Source organism: Zonotrichia leucophrys, chromosome Z, assembly GCF_028769735.1.
Source record: "Zonotrichia leucophrys gambelii isolate GWCS_2022_RI chromosome Z, RI_Zleu_2.0, whole genome shotgun sequence".
Taxonomy (NCBI): domain Eukaryota; kingdom Metazoa; phylum Chordata; class Aves; order Passeriformes; family Passerellidae; genus Zonotrichia; species Zonotrichia leucophrys.
Window position 1 is genome coordinate 48555747 of NC_088200.1, and position 19997 is coordinate 48575743.

Sequence of the window (19997 nt, forward strand, 5' to 3'; positions counted from 1 at the left end):
TAGGTTCTACATCCATTTTAGCAAATTGCACTTGATTTTTAAAAAGAGCTTCTTTTGTTCCTTAAGTGTGTAGAGCCTGGAATTATTCAAAGCATCCTTTTCCTCCCATAAAATGCAAGTTTCTCAAACAAAAAAATGTTTTTGAGGAAACAATAATTTCAACAAATTTTTGAGCTCAAAAAATGTTTGGAGAAGTTTCAGAACTATCAGAAAAGTCTCTTCAAGATGCAAAATTGAGTCTTTTTTTTGAGTGTGAAAAATACTACTTATAGTGGCATTTTTAATAGATTGTTGGAAGTATGCCAAAGGAATACTTTAATCAACCATAATCAATATGTCCCCAAGTTGAAGGGCAGGGCATCAAGACTGAACCCTTTCACTGTATTTCCCAGTTAATAGTTTAGAAAGATACTTCTGTTCCTCTGAGGCAAGCAGCTCCTTCTGGCCTTCTTACTTAGCAGATCTATAGATTGCTCATAGCAAGGGACTGAAGGTTTTCATCCACTTTGTGCAGGCCAGAACTGGCCCAGTATTTTCTTAATCTAGATCATCTGCTATCCTTTTGTAATTTTTTTTTCTTCACAGGGAAATATACTATAGAAAGAGGTTTAATACATAAGGAAAAAATTGGTATCTCTAATTATGACTTGCATTTGTGTGCTTTCCTGGGGTTTTGAATTATTTAATGTCCTAATAGGGTCTTCTCTGGTTTTTATTTTCACTTTGTCATCCTGGTTCTATAAATTCAATGCATCTAGTGAGTTCTGCAACCTTTCTTTCACTCCATCTACTTTCTTTCTTCCATTTACCCCTTTCTTTCTAATCTCAGCCCAAATGACAGCAGACTGTTCAGTTTCTTTGGCAAGCAGAGTTAAAAATGAAAGCAAGAGCAAATTACAATAAGACTAATGAATCAACCAGTGGAAATTATATCTACAGCTCACATTCTCATTTTAGAGGCAAGAGGGGAGATGTGGTTTCAGGCCCTGCTGAAAATTAAGAACTGCACTGATACTTGCTCAGCCTCCACTCTCTCCTCCTCGCTCTCCCCCTGTAAAAAGGAGAGGAGAATCAAGGTAAGATTTATAGGTTGAGATAAGAACAGTCAATTAATTGAGTAGAAATTTAATAAATTGAAAATAAAATACAGTAATAATGTTTAATAATAGTAGTAGTAAAAAGGAAAAAAACAATGCAATTGCTCCCTGACCACTGAAGGATGCCAGACCCTGTTCCCACGCCCAGATCTGCTGCCCTTCCTGGTAACTCAGTTATACTCTGTCCCCCCAGTTTATACACTGGGCATGATGTTCCCTTTTGCCAGTTTAAGTTATCTATTTCAGCTGTGCTCCCTCCCAGTTTCTTTTGTGCTCCCACTCACTACCAGAGCATGAGACTGAATAAGTTCTTGGATCAGGGTGAACACAACTTAGTAGGAAACCAAAATATCAGTGTGTTATTGATACCATTCTCATTCTGAATCCAAAACACAGCATTGTAACAGCTGCTGAAAATAAATTAACTCTGTCCCAGCTGAAACCAAAACAGAAAAGTATTTCTTTTTCAGGGATGACAAAACCCATAAATCCATGAACTGCACAGCCACTGAGGGTAGTAACAAGCATTCAGCCCCTCAGGGTTCCAATGTGGCAAACCACTTGAGAGTCACTCATGATTGCCATGTAATCAACTCAGTATAATTTTACGTTACTACAGCTCCCAGTAATGATTTTTCTCTTTAGCTCCCAGTAATGATTTTTCTCTTTCAATAAAATATAACTAATGCTCTGAAAAAATTCCATTTGAAAATCCTTAGATAGGCATCTCTTAAGCTTTAAAAGAGTCATTGTTCAGATATTTATGTCATTCTTCCAAGTTTCTTCAGGGAAAAAGACGAAAAATCCAAGGGTTTCATTCATTAATTCAGATGTAAATCATATAAGAGAACATGTTAGTTGCTTAGTCCTGTAGGAACACATATTTACTGTGGGTATTTTCAATCTCACTTTACAGTGACCTTGAAAAGACTGTGTCAAACATCTAAGCCTACACAGTATCTGTTACATGCAATCTCCTTCCCATCAGTTTCCCCTGACAGTGGCATCTCAAGAACTCACATACATTATGTTTTTTCCATTCATGTGCTTCAGGTTATAAAATGACAGGTAACTTAATCAACTTTTTACATATACAGATCTATTAGTTCATCATTTTACAATAACATATTACAACATATAACAATATCCTCAGCTACTGTCAAACTCAAAAGTACTCTGAAATTATTGTGACTTCCTCTGACTCTGCTTGCATTTGAAACAGGCCCTACACTGTGTGACTCTGTCACAGAGCAGTAGACAGGAAAACTTCTTAATGCTTGGCATGGCCTTCTCCCCATTTTATGGTCAGATATTAGTTACACGGACATTTAATTACATATATTTACAGCTGTTCCCTATTCAAAAATAGACTAGAAAAACAGGAGAAGGATGAAATCCAGCAATGAGTGAGGAAAGCCAAGAACCTAGGAATGACTGTGATTGGATGGTCCTAATATGCTTAATTGTCAGAAAGGCTGAACTGTTCAACAGGTTTGTGAGAAGGGACTAGAAAATAGAATGCAGTGTAGTTGCTGGGCTAAGAGAAGTAGTTTTAAAAGTGGAGAACTACAGAAACAGCACACAGCTGAATCCATAGGACATAAGTGGAACAAAGCCAGCTTAAACCAGCAAAAAGAAGCAAGGAAGCAATAGTTTAAAAAAGAGGATATTTTAGAAGTTGGCAGAAGTTTCTAAAGTAGATGAAATTCCCATTATTCTCAGAGAATGAAGAGGTTAGAGATGAGTTTTCTATCAGCCAGAGATGATGAGGTGACAAAAGAGCAAACATGCCTTTGTGAAAGTATACACAAAATTTGAAGTGTTGGAATATTCCATTTTCACATTGAAGCTTAGAGTTTTCCAGAGATGGGTGTTTTAAGTAATAGGTCTCTTTGGGCTTGAGAATGATGACTGCAGAAAACTCACTTGATGAAAAGTGAGTGTACTTACTATTCTGTCATCTTCTCTCAAATGTTGTGCTTCTCACTTCTCTGATGCTTTGCGAACCCGAGCTCAGAAAACTTACAATTAAATAACAGGAAGCTCAAAGTGAGAGCAGTCATTCCCACAAAGTGGTAGGCCCGTGGGTACAAGCCAGTTTCGAGCCTTTCTTTCTAGAGTGTTTCTCATCACAGTAAATACACTCTAGCTGTGTGAAGAGGTGTTGTGGTAGACAAAACAAATAAACAAACAGACAAACACTCCTCCAGAAAATAAAGAAGTTGACAAAGTAAAAATTAATTCCAGCTCTGAAAAACATTTCCAGTCACCCCTCTGTTTTTAATTATTGAAAACTTAAATTTTTTTTGGAAACCAGGTGACACAAGAACTGCAGAAAATATCAGACAACAAAATTAAATGTATACAGGCAGAATGAGATTCACAAATAAGAGATGGAGGTGTCAAATTTTCAACATTGATGGGAGTTATTACACATTTTTCTGGACATGCACATTGTTAAAATGTTGTCTGAAAGATAATTTTAAATTTAAGCCTTTGCCACCATCTGTGTCAGAAAAAATACAGCTTTAAACAAATTGGTTGATTAGCAGCAATTATCATATGTCATATGTCACTTGTGAAACACATAATAATTTTGGCAGGTTGGGAAGTCCAAACACAGAACACTAACAAAAAGGAGTGATGGTCTCAGCCATCATATGGAAAACCAAAGTGTGTTCTGAAAAATCTGTCTCAGAAAATAACAGTTGCATGGAAAATATACAGAGGTTTTTATTTCCTACTATTTTGAATTTTTTATTTCAGGTCCCCTTCCCAGGGTTTCTTAACTGCTGCCATCTTTTACCTTTGGGCTGGTGAGAAATTTAAGGTATTTCTGCGTATTTCCAGAGTACTGAAAATCCTACTGGAGTATGACAGTCCTCAGTTCATGAGCAGTGTTTAGGTTCTTGTTTTGCAAAGAAGAACCTAAAAATTTGAAATTGGGTCTCCCCATGTGGTCAAAGCCCTCACCTCCATCCCACCCCACACCATGTGTCCCACAGCTCCTTTCCTTACACCCCTTCCTCCTTGCGTCACCCTTTGCCCTCCTTCTTGTCCTCCAGAGGGAAAGCAGTCAACTGGGAGGCAGCAACACACTCTGCCCTCTGAAAAGAGAGGCAAGGAAACACAGGGAACCACAGAGGGGAGAACAGAAAAGAAACAGACAAGTGTCAGAGGGAGAATGGAGAGAGGAGCAGGGAAGTCCCTATTCCATGGATGGTGGGGGGCGAGTCCACTGACCTTTGGGAAGCTCCTTCACAAAAGGGTCAGAGCAGACATGAAGGACGGAAAAGAGATTTGAAAATCTTAAAAAGAGTACACAGACTTAAAGAAATATCTGCCAAAACCACAAACACTAAAGTAGGAGGAGGCGTCCCTACTTTCTGTGCTTAGAGATGCACATTCTTTCCTGCATCCCCACCTTCTTACTCCTCAGGAAAAGACTGATGCTCAGAAGCCTTCACGACATGTGCTACAACATATGTCAGTATGTCACCAATGCCATATGGATCATTGCAGTCTCACAGTGTAAACAGCATGGAGGAGATTTTTCAGATCTGAGTAGTAAATGATGACTAGAAATGGCTTAAAAGCATACACATGGTGGGTTAGTGGTTAGGATCCTTCAATCTGAAAATTTCAGACTTCTTTTCAATTGTAGCATTCCTCTATTAAGAGCATATAATTACAATAAATTCCATGGCATAAAGTTTTACATTTCCTCCAGAAATCCCGTGAATTGCTGCTTTGTCCTTGACTAGAGCTGAAATCCAGAGGAATAGGCAGTACTCTCTACCTAGAATAGTAGGCATACTTCAGGATACTTTAGGATACTTTATTACTAATGTATAAGCCCTACAAAACTGTCACATGGACCTCTCAACCCGGGGAAAGTTTCTCATTCAATCCTGCATGCCCCATGCCATCCCTGCTGGTTGTTTGCTGTTTTCTAAAATTATTTTCTTTCCTGACATATGTTTGTGGAAGAATCGCAGCATTTGAATGCTCTGGCAGACTGAAGCAACCTAATAGTCATTTTTAAGCGGAAAAATGCTGATGAGGAAGGTACATTTGAAAAAAACTCTTGGCTGATGACAGAGACCACCACAGCTCACTAGCCTAAACCCCGTGGAAAGCCTTCTGACAAGCTTACCCAGGGAACACTGTTGGTACACAGTCTGGGAGAGGTGCAAATCCCATTTCAGCATCAGATGTACAAGACTCTGGATTCTGACCTCTCTGGCCATTCTGGCCAGTGTGCAAAGTGCTTGATGATGAGCACGTAAAAGTTGCCTGTAAGTGAGCCATGCTAGAAAAGCTGTCCCCAGACTCTTCTAACGTGTTCACAGCAGCATGGCAGCTCTGAGCTTGGTCACTTCCGTTGTGGTTGCACCCAAAATTCTCGGGGGTGGAACCACAGGGCAGCCCTGGTGCCAGCATGATTGAATTGCCTAGGCAGGAGTGTTGGAATGGGTGATCTTCAGAGGTCCCTTCCAATCCTAGCAATTCTGTGAGCTCTGTAGAAATGCATACAGGAATAGAAACAAAGCCTGCCTCTGCAGATGTACTTTTCCTTCTTTAGACTTTACCAGGTTTTAGGCAGGTTTTAGCTGTTCAAGGACACATTGCAACTCAAGTAGTGGAAAGGAAAAAAAATGAACTTTATCCTTAAAGGCTCTTAAAGTTTATGCAAGAAAAAATAGCATAGATTATGATCACACTAATTAGAAGGGTCAGATGTTAATGTAGCCCCTTTTTTTGTAAAATAATATTGTTAAACTGGCTTGTTCTGTATTGCTTGTGAGACAGAGGGATAGTATAAAGTATAATATTTCCATTAGATTTGTTTATGTTATTTCTAACTCTTTATTAATAGACATCACTTGGAATTCATTTACTGTTTTTTTTTCATGTCCAGTCTGCTGGGGCACTCACACCAATTTCATAACCCGGACGTTTTCCGTAGCTGCACATAGACATTCTGTGGAGGTATTTTCATATACAAAATATGTGGACTTCAGTGGTGGGTCCATTTTGGACCTTGCTGTCTGACATGTGGACAGCCCTTGTCTTTTCTTGCAAAGGTCAAACAAGCAGCCCCTCACTACCAAAACCTTGCCGCATAATAAGAATATACCACTTCCTTTGTGCTTGTGTGCTGAAGTGCTCCAGCAAGGGCAGCTCCATAACTTCTGACATTGATTTCAGAAGAGCTCTAATGTTAGCACCTATATTGGTTTACAGTGGAGATCTAGCACAGAGCCATCTACACCTCTTTGACCAGTCATAGAACCAATGTAGCACAGAGATGAACAAGATAGTGCAAAATCAAGATATTCTTTCACTTTTGGTCATTATCAAGCTGACTAGTTATCAATTAAGCAAACAAAACCTCCAAACAAAATTGCCTCCCATCCTCTCCCTTTACAAACACTTACGTAAAGTTTGACTTCATTGACAGTTTTTAGGCCCCACAGATGCTGCCAGCAGCACCATGGGAGTCATATGTGCTCAATCCTGGTCTACCTATACTTGTGGGGAAGTGACCAGGGCTAAGACTGGTTAAAACAAAATACTCACTCTGAATAATCTTACTGATTCTACAGCTATATATGAGTGTCAGAAGACATATGTATATAAAACTCAAGTTTCAACCCACCAAAAGGCAGTGTTTTTCTGTGCTGTGAACAAAGCCCCCCAAGCCCATCTCTGATAATAAAAGAGACCTTTGTAACTTATGCATTGCCAGCAATGTATCTGACTGATACAGACCTAGCAGTGGGCCACTAAATCTTGTCAAAAGCAGGAGATTATCTGATTGCAGCATATGGTTTTACCAGCAGTTGAGGACTACACTGCACAAGTAATACACAAGTGTAACACATTCATACTCTTGCTTAGGGAAAGAGGCCTGTTATATTTGTATTGTGCTCTGTGTTGTATAATTAGTGGCTGCTTAATTTGTACTGACTTTATGGTAGTGCTTCTATGATCACCATTGCATGCACAAGTGTCTGTTGATGCCTTCAGCTCTGCACATGTTCTTCTGTTTGCTCCATAAAAATCGGATCAAAAGGTCTCTGTAGTTTGGTCTATTTCCTTCCATACTGTAGACTAAAAAGGAGGTTAGTGCCTGTTTATGGTCCCTGATAAAGTAATATGCTCAGAATTATACCAACTGTGTATTAGAACATGTTTGCCATTAGAAACAGAGCCATCAGACAGAACAGGTACCATCAACATAGTCTTATTTTGTCATAATCAGGAAAAAGACACTTAGTAGCAGGTGTTTTGGTGTTTTGATTTTTGTTTTTTCATTATTTTCTGTGGCATTGTTGTAGTTTAAGCCCGGATGGAAATTAAGCAACACAGAGCCACTTGCATGCTCAACCCCTAATCTCTCCCTGTGATGGATGCCAGACCCTGTTCCACGCACAGAGTCCTGGCATCTCCCCCAGTTTGTATACTGGTGTGGAATATCCCTTTGGTGAATTCAGGCCACCTGTACCAGCTGTGCTCCCTCCCAGTTTCTTTGGTGTATGGCCTAAGTGGCAGAGCATGAGAGAAGAAACAAAAAGTCCTTGCCTCAGGATAAGCACGACTTAGTAGAAACCCAAAGCATCAGTGTGTTATCTACACCACTCTTATTCTGAATCCAAAACACAGCACTGCAACAGCTGCTGAGAGCAAATTAGCTCCACCCTAGCTGAAACCATGTCAGGCATGTAAGCATAAGAGAATCTTCCAAGAATTATAAATGAGATCAGTTTTACAAAGACAACAGTAAGGGTTCCCAGAGTCACCATAATTGTTCCTCAGTCACTTGTATCAGCACCTTAGGATTCAACTTTCTCTCTCTGAAATGTCTATATTTACAAAGATAAGCTGCAAATGGAAGATTTCTTGTATTTTTAAAAATGGTTTCTTCCATCTCCCCTACCAAAATAAACCAAGAGAAGAATTAACATTCTCCTCTGCTTTGGACAGTATTATCAAATTTGGTTCAATGGAAGGTTTCTTTGGTAGATTCATGCTTGTCAGATAATGTGGAGGGGTTTTTTTTTGTTTTGTTTTGGTTTTTTGGTTGTTTTATTTGGTGGTTGTTGTTGTTGGTTTTTTTTTTTAATTGACTCCTAGAGCAGCTAAGTCAAATAGTTCTCAGGTATTAGGCTCTCTCTCTGCTTGATGGCTAAGGAGTAAACTACCTGACTGGATTTGTGTAGAACTATAACAAATGTGTCTGGGAAAGCATAAAGCATGAAAAGAATGCAATCCCCAATTGTGGTCACCTAATGCAGTTTTGGTTGGGAGTCAAAGACACTGAAAAATACTTTTTTGCCTAAGCACATGCAAATGAGCGCAGTGCAGAAGCCATTTTTGCTTGATTTCTGTGTTCTATGATTTTGGGAGATGTTTACGCAGACCAAAGAACTTGTCTCAGAGAAGAAATAAATCTAGATTTTTTATCTAGCAGCTGAAACACCTATTGCTGTTTGGGGATTTTTTAAAGAATAATGAGGGGGTGAAGGTAACTTGTAATGCAGAAACAAATTTGGTAAGTTTTTAGCATTCTATTGAATCCTTAAAGATCTACAAAGGACAAAGTCTTTATAGATCAGAATAGCCATGGCTAGATAAAAAATTCTATTTTTATAGTTATTGCAATATACTCAGATGTGGAAAAGGAATTCTTCCCCTTGGCATGAATAATTTGAAGGAACCTTGGGGAGCAGACTTTATGGAAAGTAAATCTACTTCTATTTAAAGTCCAGAATTTCCCTATTAAAAAAATAGAAGAAATACTATTTAAAATAGAGAAAATACTGTTGGTGGATAATATCAACATTTTAGGTTTTTTTTCCTTTTGACCATTATTTGAAAAAGTCTTCTTTGGAATCAGTCAGGTTGAGGTTACCAGGAAAAAAAAAGGACCAAATCTGGGTGATGCTTGTGATACCTTAAGTTTTATCTTTCCTATTTTTCAGATTCTGTGTTGCCTTGGTGTGTAACTCTGAACTTCATATTAAGTGTTAGCAGGTTCTCTTCACAGGGTAGGCAGACAAAACAATTCTTTTCCAGGTTGAGACCAAGGACAACTGCTACAAGCCTCAAGCTCAAAAAGCATAAACAAAAGCATAAACAGTGAATAGAAGAGATCAAAAGAGGATGGGACTTCATAACCTGAAGCTGTAATTGGACACTTAACTCCAATATGTAAATAGATCAAAACCTATAAAAGTGTGAGATCCCGTGACTGGTTGTCCATTTTGTGACCATGTTGGGTCCATCTTGGGTGTAGTCCTGGTCAGGCTCTTGTACTGCCCAAGGTGTATCCATTGAGGCCTCTTAATAAATACCTACTATATTCTTTTAGCTCTGTCTAGTCTTCATTCCAGGTCAGCCTCCTAAGGCATCGCTAGTAAGAGCAAATCCACCACCCGTCCTGCACTGCTCCCAAGGGCTTCAGTTCATTCTGTTGACCAACATACACACCAGGCTTTATAGAATGACATAAGGAAATATGAAGAAAAACTAATGCAAGAAAGCCAAACCCATCTAGGCTCTTAACAGTACATTGTTGTTGAAGGACTTTGAGCCCTTCAAGTTTTTTGAGCGTGTTTTTTGGATGGTTCCTGAGGAATACGTGCTTATCTTCTATATGCCTTTCTTGAAGTTCCCATTAACAGTCATAGAACAGAGAGATGAAGAACAGCCCAAAGTCAGTAGCTGCTCTCTCCTGTTGTTAGATGAAACCTTTCACAGTTGGAGTGAAAGTAATGGTGAGACATTCTTATGTAGGTATTGAGAATACTATACCCATCCAATCTCTTTTAAGGAGCCTTTTAAATTCTGTTGAAGCTCTTGCAATGCACTGTGAACAGGTTACTGCTCTGAAAAGTGGATTACTTTGCTGTATTTAGAAGTATTTAAGCTCTTGAATAGTGGTTCTAGTACCTCTGGAAGGCAAGGAAGGTTCATTGTTCTTCCCTCTTCCTTTTAAACAAAGAGTTTGCCAGACATTGCAACAATCAATACTCCAGAAACAAACCATTTACTTGAGTAAATGAGTACATCTCATAAGGATGTCTTGTCATTGTTTTCTCCACAATGAGTTTCCCTCTCCTTTCCAAGGGTACCATTTTCTAGGACTTCTACTCAAGGTTTTGTCATTACTAGTATGTTTGTCTGAACCCTCTCTCCCACAGCGAGATGATTGCTCCTGCTCCCCCTTACCTCTACAAGGCAACTAAGGAGAACTTTATTGTTGCCTGGAATAAAACACGCATCTTTCCCAAACAGGATTAAAATGATTATATATAAGCAAATCCTTAATTGAAAGGCTTTCAAGGTGCACAATATTGCAATATGCACACATAGTGCTTCTGCAATTGTTTTAGGCCTAGTTGATTTGTATACCTAAAAAATATTGTCCAATTAGAAGAACAGTTCACTAGGTAATTTCGCCTGCATTCTGCCCCAATAGAGTTGTTGCAGGGGCTTTCTTGTTTTGTCTTTTAAGTTCTAGTGGAAAACAAAGTGTCCTTGCTAGTCTAAAAAGCAAGACTAAGCAGAATTCCAAGAAGAATTCCATTTTATCTTGGAAAGTGCAGTTACTATGTTAAAGTGACAAAGAGTTAGAAACTATACAGCTACACATTAAAATCTTCAAAACTACAGATATACACAAAATGCTAAAATCTTTAGGCATCAATATCAGCTTGCAAAAGGCCTTATTATGTCCAGCAAATCTGAAGGCAGAGGACAAGTTAAGAGGTGCACTGGTGGTGGGGATTACAATAAAATAGACTTTGGAAAAATTATTGCTGTTGCTATTCTAGGCCATGCAAAATTTTTAGAAACCTTTAGCCCTGTATTACCTGCAGGTAAAGAGAATGAGGATTTTTTAGCAGGACACACAACCGCCCTCTTCACACCTCCATCTTCTGTGATGGAGAATTTAAATTTTATGTATTCCATAATACATTCATTCTACTACTTTCTCTAAGGTTACTACAGACAGGCACTAAACACCCTTCACCAGAACCTATAATGGTAGTAAGAAATGTAGGGCAATCAGCACGCATCATTTTAGGAAAAGATGACCTTCAGGAATGCCTGTGTGGCAGTCCAGGAAGTGGAGCTGTAAGGTGCCCAGAATGGCCCCTTAAAAGCAAACTGCATTAGGCAAAGCATATCACATTTTTATATGAAAAAAAAATAAAATCCGGAAAGCAGGGTAAAAAAAGTATTTAACGTTACATTTTGAGCAACAAAAACCCCAAGGGGACCACACAATAAGTAAAAGGGCTACATGTATCCCTACCTATTTTCTGGGGAAGATGTTTTGCTGGGTGTCTTCTGCCATCTAGTGACCCAACAAAGGAAAAATTCCAACATTCCCGTGGTGGTGTGTGAAATCAAAATAAAGGCAATCAAAATTAAAAGGTACAGAAAGCAACATGCATGGGAATTCAACAGCTACCTGGGAAAAGAAGTCAGTCTGGGCTCTGCTGTGGTTCTGTTACGGCAGTTAAGTAGCATAGGGGGCAAAGTGATTGTTATGGGGAGATCTCTTGTTTTTCCTACATCTGGTTTCAGGTGAATCCAGGTGCCATAATCACTTATGAATGGGATATGTGCATAGTACAGAGGGTACCTTAGCTGACTTCAGCCGAGCAGTCTGCAAGAATAGCACATAGCTGCAAGGATTAGTTCCTTTTCTGAAACACCTGAGCATGGTTGTTCAAAAAACTGTACAGGGTGAATGTCTTCCATGTGGTATTTCTGGACTGAAAATAGAGAAAAGTCTTTTTTTAGTGGCTCTTTGGGGAAATACCTTTAACAAAAAAAAAGTATTCCAAATAAAGACACGAGATACTTCAGACTTTTCTTATGTAATAATTATTGTAATATGGCCACATAGCAAGCTAGAGTCAAATGACAGTTTTGTAAGACAATTTCTGTCAGCATTTAATGAAACTTGGATTATTTAGGGCTATGAACAAGGTGGAAGACAGGTGAGATTTTGTGATGTAGCTAATTGTTTGGTATGGACACCAAATTTGTGTCCTTGCTGTTGCTTGAGCTAAGATGCTGCAGCAGTCTGAGAGTTTTTCTTCAGAGAGAGGAAATAACACTGGTATGAACCTATCCATGGTCTTGTCTCTGAACCAGAAACAACAGCTGTTAGCTCAGGCAAAGTACCCTGCTGGTGAAATTATCTGTTTCATGTATAAGAGACAGAAACTTAGTGTGTAATATATAGTTTCTCCTTGTTTTCCAGCATAGAATCAGGCAGATGGATTTCCTGGGTGTATAATCCCACATCTGCAAAATTCCACTCTCATTTCTGATAACGACTTTTGTTTTAACACGACTTACAGCAATACATGCTGCTTCATTTTACAGTCAGGAGCAGAGATGAGAAACTTTCCCAAGTGAATCTTGGTACAAAACTCACAAGTGGACACAAATTCAGCTTTATTATATTAGGTATAGGCCTATTCTCCCTAACATGGGGATTCCAAACATTGTAATGCAATTGGTGTTGAGGTAGGAACACCTCCCTAGCAAGTGGAAAACAAGTTAACAGGAAAACCCAAATTTGATATTTCTTACCTGTGTTTAATTCTGGTAACAAGCAAGATTTTGCATATAAAATTTCAAAATTTGCTCATTTCATCTAGACAAATGTGATCCTTAGATGGCATCTATATTTGCTGTCAGGTAGCAAGCAGATTGTCATGTAGGGTGCTCCCATCTCCCTCATATTTCTAGGCACCTGACATCAAAGGCATCAATCAATATAGCAAAAATTAAATCTGGCAACCATGGTAACACATGTATTCTGATCAATGTCTTATGATGTAATGCACTGGTTGCTACAGTGAATCCCTATGCTGCAGAATACCGTGGCAACAAGAAAATGCTTTGATTTCCCCGCCCCGTCTAGAAAACCATTAAGATCCAAAGAGTGAACTGGTTTTCACCAGTTACATTTTCTAGTTTTGCATTCTCATGCTTCAGATGCATAGCTTCACAAAGCAAAACAGAAGCATGCCTATAGCTGTACACATACAATACACAATATTTTATGAAGTACTTTCATTGGGGAAACGACTCCTGTCTGATTTATGTTGTCATAAGTGTATGATAACTCCAGCTTCAGTGAAGATCCACCAAGTTTAGACTCACACAAATGAGAAGAGAATTTGAGTAATCCTCTCATATATGAAAGTTTTGTGACCTGATGCTTATTTTATGTTGATACCAGAAAACAGCCTGTGGTTGCAGCAGACCTAAATATTTTGTGGGTCTGCTTGCAGAATTGAGATAGGTTCACATGGATGAACTGTGGCCACAATTGTCACACGCCTGCTGCTCCCAGGGCAAATCCAGCTGTGCTGGTGACTGCAAAGAGGGCTGGGTCCCCATGCCATGTACCTCACAAGGACAGGGAGCTTCCCTTGCCCTGCACCAATGCCCTTGACACACATTTGTCTCCTACAACAGCTGGTAAGGCTGAGGTTCACAGACACCTTCACATCTCTATGGCAATGCTAAGCATTTAATGAAAGCTGTTTGTAGTTGAAATTTGGAAGTCTGTCAGTAATCTACAGACTCAACTTCTAGCACCAATGAATTTATGGCACTGTACAGAGAGAAGCAGACTGACTGCTGCATAGCAAAAAGTTTCAATCTGCAGAAGAACAGGGATTAATATTCTCTATCTTTGGCATCTTGCCTCATTCTATTCATGACTTTTGTAAGAAACAGGTGGTACTTACTTTGGAGAACACTGATTTGGCTTCATAACTTGCTGTGTATAACATGCCTCTTTGACTGTGTCCTTGTTTTGGCTAGGATATTTCTCTTCCCAGCAGGTGATAAAGTGCAGTATTTTGGCTTTAGGATGAAAATGATATTGATAACACACTGATGTTTTAGTTGTTTTTAAGAAGTGCTTACTCTAAGTCAAGGACTTTAGCTTCTCTTATCACCCCAACAGTGAAGAGGCTGGGAGGGAGCACAAGAATTTGGAAGAAAGCAGTCCTGCTTCCAGACAGGAGAGAGTTCATTTTTGCTGTAGCCAGAAGAGGGTGTGTCCAGGACCTGGTGGTTACTCTATACCAACTTACTCTGTACCACCTCGTTATTTTATACCACCTCACATGACTGCTGAGGGACAGAGGAAGGGAGTCTCTGCTGAGGTGTTGAGTAAGTGTGGGAGTAAGTGAGGAGCAGTAGGGTAATGCTGATTTCCACACAGAGGGAAAAGTTGGGTGGTTCTGCTTTTGACACTGATGGAGCAGTTGGGGTAGTGTACCTGCACGCAGGTTGAGCTCTGTAGTAATGGTATTTTTGCACGGGAATCACTTCCTCCTTTTGTACATTTTTGCTCTTCATATTGCTGCTGTTACTGTTTGTTTTCTTATCTCATTGCTGTTTCCAGTAAGTTGCTTTTATCTCAACTGTGATCTTCACCTTTTGTGCCTCCAATTCTCTTCAGCCACTCGCAGGGGAAAGGGGGAGCAGGAGGGGAAGCAAGCAATTTGTGGTGTGTTTTGGAGGGTCTCAGTGAGAGCACAACATTGGAGAGTACCATTCCTGAACCATGAGCCACACACAGAGCCAGAACAACTGACTCAAGCTGTTTGAAAGGTTATTCCATGTCATATGGTGTCACGCTCAGTTTACAAACTGGGGGGAAGGCTGGCTGGGGGCTGCAGGCTAGGGACTGAGTAGCCACTAGTCAGTGCATAGAAAACAATTGCCTTATGTGTAACTTCTTCTGTATTACTTCTTCTTCTTCTTCTTCTTATTATTATTATTACTGCCTAAAGCTGTCTTTACCTCAACCCACAATTTTTACCTTTTTTTTGCTTTGAATTCTCTTCCCTGTCCCAGGTTGCAGCAGAGAATGAACAGGTGACTGGGTGTTGTTTAGCTGCCTGCCAGTTAAATCACAACATATAGTCAACTACTCACTTGTTCAAAAAGGTACATAGGTTGCAATGGCTGCTGTGATATGTAGAATTGGAAAAAGGTTGTTTCTGAAATGTTCTTGTTTTTTCCATCTTCCCCTTATCTTAGCCAATTAAAATAGAAATATTCATGTTACCTGCCAGACATCCCTAATTTACATATTTCAGTACTTTTCTAAATTGGGTCGAGAGAGAACTCAGTCTTACTTTAAGGGTAATTTTCATTGATGGTACATGTTCTGAGCATGATAAAGGCTATACAGTAGATTTCCTGGAACTGTTGCACACAAAACTGCGCAAGTTTTCCTGGAATTATTACCAGTGACTTTTAGTGACTAACATCCTGTGAAAGCTACAGCACAAAGCTATTAGGTATGTACTGACATCCAGTGGGTAGCTTGTGAGGGTGAGAAATTGAGTCATGACACTAATGCTTCATTCACTTGTCACCTTCATTAGTTCCATCCTATTGTGCACTGCCATTCTGATAATTTTAAAGGAAGTTAAACTCCTTTTTTGCAAGACCTTTGAAACAGAGCTACCTCCACATAGACTTCATTATTTATGAATTGACAAAATATTCATTTCCATCTTAGAGCCTATAGGTGTGGTGTGTGCTGGGTTTGTGAGGCCAGGTTTGGGTAGTGGAGGAGGAGAGGGAAGTATGCTACAGGGTGGCTTCTTTGAGAAATTACTGGAAGCTTCCTTCATGTCCAATGGAGCCAATGCCAGCTGGCTCAGAGGGGGACTTGCCACTGACCAAAGCCGAGCCCATCAATGACAGTGGTAGTGCCTCTGTGATGACTATCTAAGGGATGGGAAAGAATCTCAAACAGATGAGATTCTTCTCCCAGGCAAAAGAGAAGAATGAGAAAATGAGAAGATAAGTCTTCCAGGTCAGTGGAGAAGAAGGGCCAGGAGCTGGTCCAGATAGAGAGCTGAGATTCCCCTGCAGCCCATGGTGCTGCCCAGGGTGAGGCAGCTGTGCCCCTGCAGCCCAGGGATGTCCATGGGAACACAGAGATCCACCTGCAGCATGCGGAAAAGACCCACCCAAGACGAAGTGGTTGCTCAAAGGAAGCTGTGATCCTGTGGGAAGCCCATATTGGAGGGCTCCTGGCAAGATCCATGGCCCCATGGAAAGAGGAGTTGATGCTGGAGCAGGGTCCTGGTAGGCATGTGGAGAGAGGAGCCCACACTGGAGCAGGTTTGCTGGCAGGACATATGATCCTGTTTGTTGGGGACTAACAATGAAACAACCTGTTCCTGAAGGGCTGCACCCCATGGAAGAGTCACATGCTAGAGCAGTTAATGAAAAACTGCAGCCCATGGAAGGAATCAAAGGACTCACATTGGAGAAGTTTGTGGAGGATTGTCTGCTATACTAGGGATTCCACAGTGGAACAGGGGAGGACTGTGAGGATTCCTCTTCCTGAAGAAGAAAGGGTAGAGACATGTGATGAACTCACCACAATCCCAATTCTTCATTACTCTGGTCTGCTGGGTGGTGGGGATGGAGGCAGAGAAAATCACAAGTAAAACTGATCACAAGGCACAGAGGGAGGTCAGGGAGAGTGTTTTTAAGATTTTGGTTTTTTTTCTCTGTATCCTACTCTGAACTGATCAATAACCTAAATTAATCTTCCCCAAGAGGAGTCAGTTTTGCCTATGATGGTACTTGGTGAGTGATCTCTCCCTGTCCTTATCCCAAGCCTTTGGACCTTTCATTGGATATTCTTTCACCTGTACAGCAGAAGAGAAGAATAGAGCAACTTTAGTGGCACCTGGCATCCATCTCACCACAAGGTCAACCCATCACATGTGCTAGCAAGCATTTGATTAAATCAAATGTTTCTTTTGAGGTCCGTGATGCAGATTTGTTGCTGCTGGTATTGTCAGAAATGTGTTCCTGGGCACTGATTGTTCAGGGTCCAAGCTGCCAGGGTAACTCCAAGCTGGTGAACTGCACTATTCTGCTTTTTTTGTTGAGAGAAACACAAAGAGTTCTACACTGGACTCCTAGCACCATCAGAAGGACAGAGAGAAAATAGTCACCAGAACACATGATGGTACTTGGTAGCAATTCCCTCCTGCTTTCACTGCTGTTTTTGCTACACTTAAGATGTAATGTCCCACATATATTGTCTTTAGATCAAGCCATCATCAAACCAGGTGGGCAATCTCTTTGAGCAGGTGTAGAGAACTATCATATATATTCTGCAAAAATTGCCTTCCATCTAATCCATCTATAGAGGAGTCTTAAAAAGGAAAAGAAAAACACCACATCTCTTCTGTGGGAGGAAGGCTTCAGCTCTATGAAAAGCTTTTTTAGCAGTTTATACACGATTGTATTTACTAGTCCAAGCAGCCCTTTTACCCAGCATACAATTGTGAAATGGAAAGAGCAGGCATTTCAAAAGACTGATATTAAATAGGACATGGTAGGGAGTAGCAAAGAAGAAGAGTGCCTGTGATGGTTTGTAAACAGAGCACATGGGGTGTGCTCTTTTTGACAGCGAGAACTAATGTTTCTGATTAATTTTCTTTGAAATAATATGTTACTTGGCTTCAGACTCTAAACTTACTTGAAATCCAAACTCTGCTCTAACCAGCATGCTGGATAAAACTCATGGACGAAGTCCATGCATTTTCTTTAGGATGGATTCACATTAAATATATGAGCATATATCTGTCCTAATCAGTATTATCAGCATTCTTTAAAACCACTGAAAATTAAGGATGACATTCCTAGGTGGATGAGGCCAAAGAAAAACACCTAACAATATAAAACCAGAGATAAAAAAATCACAAGTAGTAGCAATGCTGACATTTATAACTTTTCTGGGGATTAAGTTAATAAACTGAGCTTTGCAGGAAACTAGCACTTTCACAGCTAGTTCAAATAAATACCCCCTGGAAATAACTGTACTGGCAGCTGTCTAAGTTAATGAACTTGGATTTCCTGGAAAGGATTCTGCAGTAATTAATGGAAGCTCGAAAAATTAGTAATTGCTTTTCCTGAATAGACCATCTGCACTATTTTTATTTGCAGAATGTGTCAGAATTTTCCAATGTTCCTGTAATTTAGTTCTGACCTTTATTCCCAAGCCTTTAGCATTAACAACATCATAGGCTAGTAATCACTTTCTCTCCCTACCTCTGCACAGAACTTACCAGTTTTTGAGTCCATGAAAGTTCTGAAGCTTAAAATCATAACACACTTTCTTCTTCAAAGGGATCCTGTGGAGGTGTCCTACATTAAGCTTGCTTGACAGGGAATAGTCATGGTATGGACCTGATTTTTCCTGCATTTGACAGAGGTCAAATGTGTATAAAAGTTCCATGAAGTTGGTGACTTCATGATCAATTTTCACAATGGTTAAAAACATAGATTTAAAAGAATTAATATAGGAAACTTGGAGGCTGGACATTTTCATTCATATGAGTTAACTGTAGAGAGTGACCAACTTCCTGCACTCTCCTGTGGGCAGAAGGAGGACTGTGGCAGAGTTGCTAGCTCCCAGTTTGGGTGCTTCAGTGGCCAAGCTGATGAGGTAGAACAGGTTTGCAGCTCAGTTCATGTGCAGCTATAGCTGCCTAGGTATTGGTTGGAATATATATATATATATATGTATGTATCTATATACGTGGATGTATAGAATTATGTCTGCACAAAATGCAGATCTCTCTGCAGAAAAGTAATTTCTCTGCATTTTCTTTTGCAGAAAAGTCATTTCTCTTCATGCAGTAAAGACTTCTTTGCCATCAAAAAGAGCAGAAATACTATTAGAAATTGATGGTAACTCTGAATATTATTTCTAGTTCATAGCTATCTGTAAGTGGCAGCCAAATCTTCTGAATCTGATTTTCTTCATGCCTATAGCAATTTAATCTGGCAAATTAGTTAGTTTTGGGGTAGAAATAAAAGCAGGAGACTCAGACATGTTCTTCTATTCTGGTTTGTAGTGGGAGAAGAGTTCTGCAGCAAGAGGTGTCTTCCATTTACGCCAGTTTAATTTATAAATAATTCCAGCCAAGTAGAGGAATTGGGCTGGTAAGAGATGAAAAATAAAGATTGCATGGGGAAAATTCACACTCATTGTAGTAAAGCAATTTTTTTATTTCCTGTCTTCCAAGGAACTCAGTTCTTATTTATGATCAATCCTGTCAAAAAGATTCAAACTTAACCTAAGTGCAATGAAAAGCAGGTTGACCGAGTATTTGGCAACACACTTTCCAGGAATTGAGACTGTAGTTTCCTCTGGGAAAGATCTCCTCCGAATGATTTGCACTGGGGGAGAAATAAAGCAGAAATCAGATAAAACTCCTTTTCACAGAATCACAGAATTTTGTCATGAGAATCTCTCTCTGCAGTATATGTATATACACACACACACGTACATGGCAACACACACTTTCTCCAAAGCAACTTTAGATGTGTTAAAATTTTCATGAGAAACAAAATAGAGAGATGACTTTCCCAACTCCAGCCAAGTGCCACATCCAGATGTTCTGCCTTTCTATCAGGATAACTTTTGGTTTTTTGTAGCAAGTCCTCATGCCTCTGGTACATCTACCTAGATAACTGAAATGATTGAGTCCTTCCTTTCCCTATTCAATATTTTTACATTTTCAAAGCATCTGCTTAACACTGATTCTGCTAAAAATGGAGCAGGTTCTTGTCTTTGTAGCAACATGGTAGACCTGAAATTAGTGTTATGAGGAAAAGTTATAGTAATGAAGAAATAACAATGATTGAATGTACCCAGACATGATATCTGTTGGGTGAGTTCTTCTATTTTCAATAGCAAGAAAAAAGGATGAAATAAGAACATTTATTTCTAAAGTAATTAGTTTTGAAAATAGAAAAAAAAGGAGAAAAAAGAAAAAAAGGAAGCATACTAGGACAATT

At 39.6% G+C, this 19997-nt stretch overlaps 1 protein-coding gene across 1 annotated transcript in view; it reads right to left on the reverse strand.

Annotated features, from left to right (window-relative positions):
• Window positions 1-19167: 19167 nt before the first annotated feature.
• The window catches only part of SLC28A3 (solute carrier family 28 member 3), a 38029-nt gene continuing 37199 nt past the window's right edge, over window positions 19168-19997 (reverse strand). The window contains exon 18 of the mRNA XM_064735655.1: window positions 19168-19376. Within this exon, the coding sequence (XP_064591725.1) occupies window positions 19274-19376 (103 nt within the window). The 3' untranslated portion in view covers window positions 19168-19273. The remainder of the gene's footprint in view (window positions 19377-19997) is intronic.